The 7,500-nt window shown below is 37.6% G+C and overlaps 1 protein-coding gene across 1 annotated transcript in view; it reads left to right on the forward strand.

Moving 5' to 3' along the window:
- The window catches only part of LOC122261895 (cGMP-dependent protein kinase, isozyme 1-like), a 221,825-nt gene that overhangs the window by 213,697 nt on the left and 628 nt on the right, over positions 1 to 7,500 (forward strand). The window contains exons 20-22 of the mRNA XM_086551843.1: positions 262 to 447; positions 1,009 to 1,075; positions 2,091 to 7,500. The exon at positions 2,091 to 7,500 is cut by the window's right edge and continues 628 nt beyond it. Of these exons, the coding sequence (XP_086407969.1) occupies positions 262 to 447; positions 1,009 to 1,075; positions 2,091 to 2,186 (349 nt within the window). The 3' untranslated portion in view covers positions 2,187 to 7,500. The remainder of the gene's footprint in view (positions 1 to 261; positions 448 to 1,008; positions 1,076 to 2,090) is intronic.

Genomic DNA, 7,500 nt, shown 5'->3' on the forward strand with positions numbered 1-7,500 from the left:
CTTCCTACCTCCCCTACTATCAGGGCGACGGAGACGGGGTGGGGGGTGGGGGGGTTATGGTGATGGTGATGGTGATGGGGGTATCGCGGGTAGAATCGGCTACAACGAAGAGTAGAGGATGAGAGGAAACCGTTGACATCAATATCGTTGTGTTTAGTAAGGAGGCAAATGTATCAGTCAATTAATGTCTTACTCTCACCACGATTATAAATATGACTATTACCATTAATCTGACGATCACCCCCTCCCCCCTCTCTCCAGCCCCCCCTTCACAGCCTCGGATCCCATGAAGACCTACAACATCATCCTAAAAGGCATCGACATGGTGGACTTCCCTCAGCATCTCTCCCGCAACGCCATCTCGCTCATCAAGAGGCTGTGTCGAGAGGCGCCGGCGGAGAGGCTGGGCTACCAGAGGGCGGGCATCCAGGACATCAAGAAGCACAAGTGAGTACGGCTGGGCTGGACTGGGCTGGGCTGGCCTGGACTGGGCTGGGCTGGGCTGGACTGGGCTGGGCTGGGCTGGGCTGGGCTGGCCTGGACTGGGCTGGACTGGGCTGGGCTGGACTGGGCTGGACTGGGCTGGGCTGGGCTGGGCTGGCCTGGACTGGACTGGGCTGGGCTGGGCTGGGCTGGACTGGGCTGGGCTGGGCTGGGCTGGACTGGGCTGGGCTGGGAAGAGGAGAGGAGAGGAGAGGATTGGAGGGGAAGGAAGAGGGGGGATGGGGGAGGAGAGGGGAGAGGAAGGGACGGGAAGGAGAGGAGAAGGGAAAGGAAAGGGAGGAGGGGAGGGAAGGAAAAGGAAAAGAAGGGAGGGGGAGGGAAAAGGAAGGGAAGGGAAGGGAAGGGAAGGGAAGGGAAGGGAAAGCAATATATAAACATACATACGCACTGTATATCTTCTTTCTCGTACGTGTATATTCATGGCTATGCATTCTGCATCTCCTCCCTGATGCTTCCTTGGCCTTATATCATGCCGTGTGTTAACCCTTGTGTGTCTCCCAACAGGTGGTTCCTGGGCTTCGACTGGGACGGGCTGCGGGCGAGGGTTCTGCAGCCGCCCATCATTCCCAAGGCAAGAGAGACGCGGGCAGTGTGTGTGTGTGTGTGTGTGTGTGTGTGTGTGTGTGTGTGTGTGTGTGTGTGTGTGTGTGTGTGTGTGTGTGTGTGTGTGTGTGATTGTGTGTGTGTGAGTGTGTGTGTGTGTGTGTGTGTGTGTGTGTGTGTGTGTGTGTGTGTGTGTGTGTGTGTGTGTGTGTGTGTGTGTGTGTGTGTGTGTGTGTGTGTGTGTGTGTGTGTGTGTCTATGTATTGTTATCTGTTTCCCATCCATTACATTGGCTCTTGGCAAAAACATGTGATGAATATATTTTACTGGACTAAATTCTCTGTTTATGTTAAAAGTCCAGCAAGAGAGAAATTTCTATAATAGATGAGAATGAGTGAAGGACAAAGCGCTAATGATGATAACAGTGATCTGATATCAGTGCTGATGATGGTTTGATGTATGATTAATATGTAACGATAATAGTACGATTATTTGGATTGATATTCTGTACAGACGATGATAGTGAAGGACAAAGCGCTAATGATGATAACAGTGATCTGATATCAGTGCTGATGATGGTGATAGTAATGATAATCATCGTAACGATAATAGTACCGATTATTTGGATATTAATTATGATAATGACGATAATAATGATGATAGTAATAATAATTACAATAATAATATGGATATTGATAAGGATGATAACGGTAGTCATCACATCATGCAATGCTTTTGATAATATAAAAAATAATAGCAATAGTAATGATGATAAAAATGACAATATAACAATAATGATATTAACGATAATGACCTTGATAATGATAACAGTAATGATGATGATGATACTAATAAATATAATGATAATGATCAGCAATGCATTTTAGTGGAAAGTTAAAATTGAATACAATTTAGAACTTACCTTTTGCAGTTGACCTTACTGCCAATATATATTTTTTAATCGAGATTCCTTCATATTATAAATTTACAGCAGAAGAGTTTCTCTAGAGATGGTTTCATTCACAATAGGACTTTTTTTCCAGATCAAGGGTGCTGCTGATGCAAGCAACTTTGACTCTTACCCCCGAGACGTGGAGGTTCCCACAGACGAACTCAGTGGGTGGGACCTGGACTTCTAGGGCTCAGGAGGGAGTGGGGCCCCCGTGACTGGAACTCTGTCCTGCTCAGCCTTCACAGGATGAAGAAAGGAGTGATAATCATTGCTTTTTGTGTTTTGTTTTTGCCTTAAGGTATGGAGGAGTGACAGAGGAAGGTATTTTATGAATCTAGAAAATGAAATGAGTGAAAAGAAGACTAAAAAGTGAAGAAAAATGATTTTTGAAGACTTTAAGGGCTATGATATTTGCCTTTTTCTTTAATAGACACATAAACTTTTTTTGGCAATAGTATGTGTAACTATATAAAATTACACACACACACACACACACACACACACACACACACACACACACACACACACACACACACACACACACACACACACACACACACACACACACACACACACACACACACACACACACACACACACACACACAGAAATCCTTTCCAGTGAATCTACCATATATGAAGACAAGAAATTTGATATGCTATCATAACAGATGTGACCATTATGTTTACACTGTGAAAAACATTTCATGAAAGACTGAGCACGTTAAAAGAGAAGTGTGTTGGCGAGTAATTCACTGATGTGAACTGACGTGAAATAAAAGTTTCTGATGCATGACATTTAATAGCCATTTTAAGGCTGTTCGATTTAATAGGACATAATGATAAAAAAAGGTGTTTCAATTTCTTTTCATCACAGTCACTTAGTTTCTTGAATATGTCTCTGGAAGATGACTTACTGAATACTCTTAGTAGTTTTATTTGAGAAAATTCAGCATAATAGGAAATGTAATTCATTTGTCTGTCTTTATCGGCTGTTCTCTAAATCCTAAGGTATATTCCTATTAAGAGATGAATTCCTCAATCTCTTTCTGTCTCTTGCTTGAGGCATGAACAGTAATGCATGCCTCAGAATTTCACAAAGGGATTTTTCCCTCGATCTAGTTAAAAGGTTAAAAAAGAACATTACTTCTGGTTCAGAGGTTGAAAATGAACAATTCTTCTGTATTGACATGTATAGCAAGTCCATAATTTACACACTCAGGTACATGAGAAGAGAACCGCTGTTGTCAGAGCATCACACTGTCAAGATGCCTTATTACCTGGACAGGAGTGAGAGCTGCAGAGTGTATTCATTAAGTGATGAGTAAACCAGAAAAAAACCCAGAAAGGTAGAGCAGAGGAACAGGTGGATGAATAACACTCAAATTATTTTTTTAATAATTGTTCCTCTGTCTCATAAAAAGAAAGAAAAAAGACAAAAAATGAGATGATATAACTGTGCCAGGCACGGTCTGATGGTTTATCTAAAACAATGTTATAATCATATTTTCAAAATTCTTTATGTACTGTGATTTTATTTATTTATTTTTTTTTTTTGTAAGGGAATGATTTGTTAATGTTAGTAAACATTAACTACATGATTCCCTACTTTCTCTTTCATGTTATGCATCAATTCTTTGTAAAAGAACCAACAGGTAATCCTTCATTGTGCAGTTTGTCTTTTCTTAAAATATCACAGATAGAACTTATGGCAGACTGCACTGTACATACTTTCTGTCTCTGCATCTTTTGTAAATAAATTTCAAAATATTTTATTCTAGAAAGCAACTTGAATATTAGCCTTATCATTTGATATGCACTTTCATGATGTTTAAAACTGCTTGGACATATAAATTCATGAATGCATGAGTGAATGACTGAGTAAATGAATATCAGTGATTACTTAGTATTGAGAAGGAATATAAATATCTTATCTCTTCAAATGCAATTTAGCTAAAGCGGTTTAGAAAAGTCGAGCAAATTACGTGCAGAGGAGTGCTAACAATCTAGTACTCTGCCTCTGGATAAGTTAAGCTCATGAGTTACACAAATGACTGTTATTCATGAATGAGGACTCCAGAATTCCCAAACTTACCTCCATTCTGAATTGCAATTAATTCATAGTGAAGGTGTACATTTGCTTCTTTTGAGTGCAGTTATATCTATTAAATGTATTGCTAGGTGTTAGAATTTTTTAAAGATTGGTTAGGTATAATGTCTCTTCTTTGCTACTGCCAGAATGCATGTGTTATGAAAAATGTGTAATAGCCACAGTCACATTTGCACAAGATAAGCTTTAAGGATATGCATCTGCCTTTTCATCTGTTGTTACCGGGACTGGAGTGAAATAGATTTTTTTTGAAGTTCTTTCTTGCTTTTTTCTTCTTGTATTGAGCATATTTTTATGATGTTACTTCATGTAAAATTTGCTATATGGAGATCACTCTGGTGCATTCTTTTAGATCATATTTTTCTATTGCTGTTTATTATTATTATGTGTTCTGAAAATTTACAAATGTAAGTATGAAACTTTTTAGCTTTATCAAGAATTAATCCAGTAGAATAGAATTTATGCCTGATTGATCGCTGTTGAAATAAGTATTTCATCATCATATTATTAATATTATTATCATTGTTATTATTATTCTTGATAATGATATTATTATTTTTGAATATTTATATATTGAATATTGTTCTTTCTTTTTTCAGAATAAACAATTCACGATTGTTTATTTATTTGCATAATTATTTTTGTATTTACAGTTCATGGTCAGTTACCTTTATGTCGAGAAAAATCATCAGTAAAGCTCTGTACCTTTTGTGAATTCCTGGTGTTGTGTTTTTTGCTTCTAGGGTGTTTTCCTTCCCTTTCATCGCGAGAAGAAAGTTCTTTTTCTATCCTTTAGACTTCCTCTTACATTCAGTTGCTAGATAATCAACACTGTTATGCATTTCATAGACTAAAGATCTAGCGGTCAGCAAGCGATCAGAGATTTTGGTGTCGGGTCGAAATGAAGCCGATGTTCCATTAAGTGATCTGGTTTTAACTGAATCAGGGTTGAGACAATGCCAGGCATGATTGCAGGTATAAGTGTCAGTTGTTGATCCTGCAACTTTATTCATGGTGTGTATTGACTTTATTGATTAATGTCACTATTATGCAGATTTTCAAAGTTTGTATAATGGAATTCAGTAAAACTTTTATGTAGAATGCACTTGTTCAATACATACAGGCAACCATTTTCTTATGCAAGGTATTACATAGGCAATTTCTTTCCTATTAGCTTATTATCATTTTGGAAATTAATCCTTCCCTTTTCAATTCATTTTTTAAGAATAAGGATATTTTACGTTATGCATTCTATTCTTTGTCCAGATATTTATGGCGAAAACAAGTGAATGACATTACATTTACTGATGGATTCAATTATATTTTTTGAGCTCATAATTATGTACAGTGTGTGCTGTTTATTTTCTAAGATGCTACACAAAGTATGAATAAAGATGTGAATAGATGTATGAAAAAGAAAAAAAAAGTATTTTTATGCAGATGTTTTAATGGGAATTAATTTAATTTATCCCTTATATATACAATCTTATATAACTTATGTAAAGTCTCACTGCTTCTCTCCTAACTTCCCTCTCCCTTCCCCTCCCCCTATCTCTCTCTCTCTCTCTCTCTCTCTCTCTCTCTCTCTCTCTCTCTCTCTCTCTCTCTCTCTCTCTCTCTCTCTCTCTCTCTCTCTCTCTCTCTCTCTCTCTCTCTCTCTCTCTCTTTCTTTCTTTCTCTCTCTCTCTGTCTGTTTGTCTATCTTTCCACCTGGCTAGGAATTCTCTCTCCATTCCTTGCACTATATATAAAAATATACAAATGTAATGGATGTTCAGATTGTAAATTTATAAAATTAATGGATATGGTATACTCATGTAGAATCTTTACATGTTAAAGGTAGCAAGTCTCTTGCAATAGAAATAGACAAACACCATGAAATACCTCATCCCCTAAAGAAAAAGAAGAAATTGCAAAGTATTGCAAACATCAAACCTTTTGTACCCTGGCCTTGTTATTCCCTTCTATTTTCAAGTAAAGTCAGCTCAATAACTTGCCTAAAAGATAGTATGCTTTTAGCAGAGACTTTTCTGGCTCATTTATCTACTGCAAGTTTCCTGAATTTTTCTCACTTATTTGATACATGAAACACGTTTTTCCACTATACCAAGGTCAGTTTTTGCCGTCCAGATATGACTGTTATGTATCTTCTTTTTTCTTTCTTTCTTTTTGTTTCTTAATTTGGCCCCCTCCTAGTTATATTAGCAAAAAGAAAAAGAAGCACTACTCCCTTGATTCCTGGCAAGATGACAATTAGGAGGAAGTATGCCACACTATATAACAGTTTACTTTCTCTAATTTCCCCTTTTGAGACTAATAATAAATATAATTCCTTCAAGCTTTTCCTTTGATTGGAAGTACTTGAGGAAGCTTCATGACTCCAAAATACCCACGGCTGTCCTATGAAAATGGCATGCATGAAAGGGTACTTACTGGTAAATAAGTGAGATCCCTCTGGGAATATAGAGGTTGACCATGCCTTTGAAGGTCGTGAACACATATGTACATACCTCTACTATGGCATTCCTCACCAAGTGCTTGTTGTCATTGTAGGCTTCTTTTGGTCTCCAACCTGAACTCATTCTGGGGCTCTCTGAGTAGCCGGAAGAACAAACCATTCTCCTAGGGCCAGAATGCAAACAGATATTTGTAGGTGTCATTAATGATAGATAACTATTTTTGTGAAGCTCTAATAACTCCTGATGTGTGTGTGAAAGCTTTCTCGCTTGAATAATAATGTAGTTATTATTAACAATACCTTCATCATCTGTTGACCTTTCTAACGTATACTGTTACCAAGATGTCCAGATACCTAGAAAGATTAAATGAACTCAATGGAAATACTTGTATAAAAATTTGTTGACCCAAGAAATGCCATATCTAACGTGACATGACGTGTATGCCTACTATGAGCTTTGTATAGAGTGTAAATGTTTAAAAGTGAGTTGGGAGTAAGACAGTTATTAGTTTGATACTTTTCCTTTCTTGATTGTCTCTTTTATCAGAAATGTCTGACTGTAGCTGGTGGGGTCAACTGTCATATGTTACCACATAGTGCCTCTATGTTGTTCCTGGTGCCTCTGTTATAAGACTAGTATTGGGAGTTGTATATGAATATATGAATAGATATACTGTATATCCAATGCTAAGAATGAGATATGAATATTCCTTTTCTTTCTTTTCTAAGTCTTATAGAATCCAAAGAGTTTTCTGATCATTTTTTTATTTTGATCAGATATATTATCTCTCTCTCTCTCTTTTAGGTTGTAATGATCTCCTGTGGCAATCTATCAATGACTGAATTATTTTCGTTTGACAGCTTTTTATTATTATCAAAGCCTCACTCAGGTCACTTGGCTAATAAGCTGCAGTATCTTTGAACAAAATTTAGA

The sequence above is a fragment of the Penaeus japonicus genome, unplaced genomic scaffold (genome assembly GCF_977035675.1).
Source record: "Penaeus japonicus unplaced genomic scaffold, GWHDUDI00000001_assembly GWHDUDI00000026, whole genome shotgun sequence".
Classification (NCBI taxonomy): Eukaryota; Metazoa; Arthropoda; class Malacostraca; order Decapoda; family Penaeidae; genus Penaeus; species Penaeus japonicus.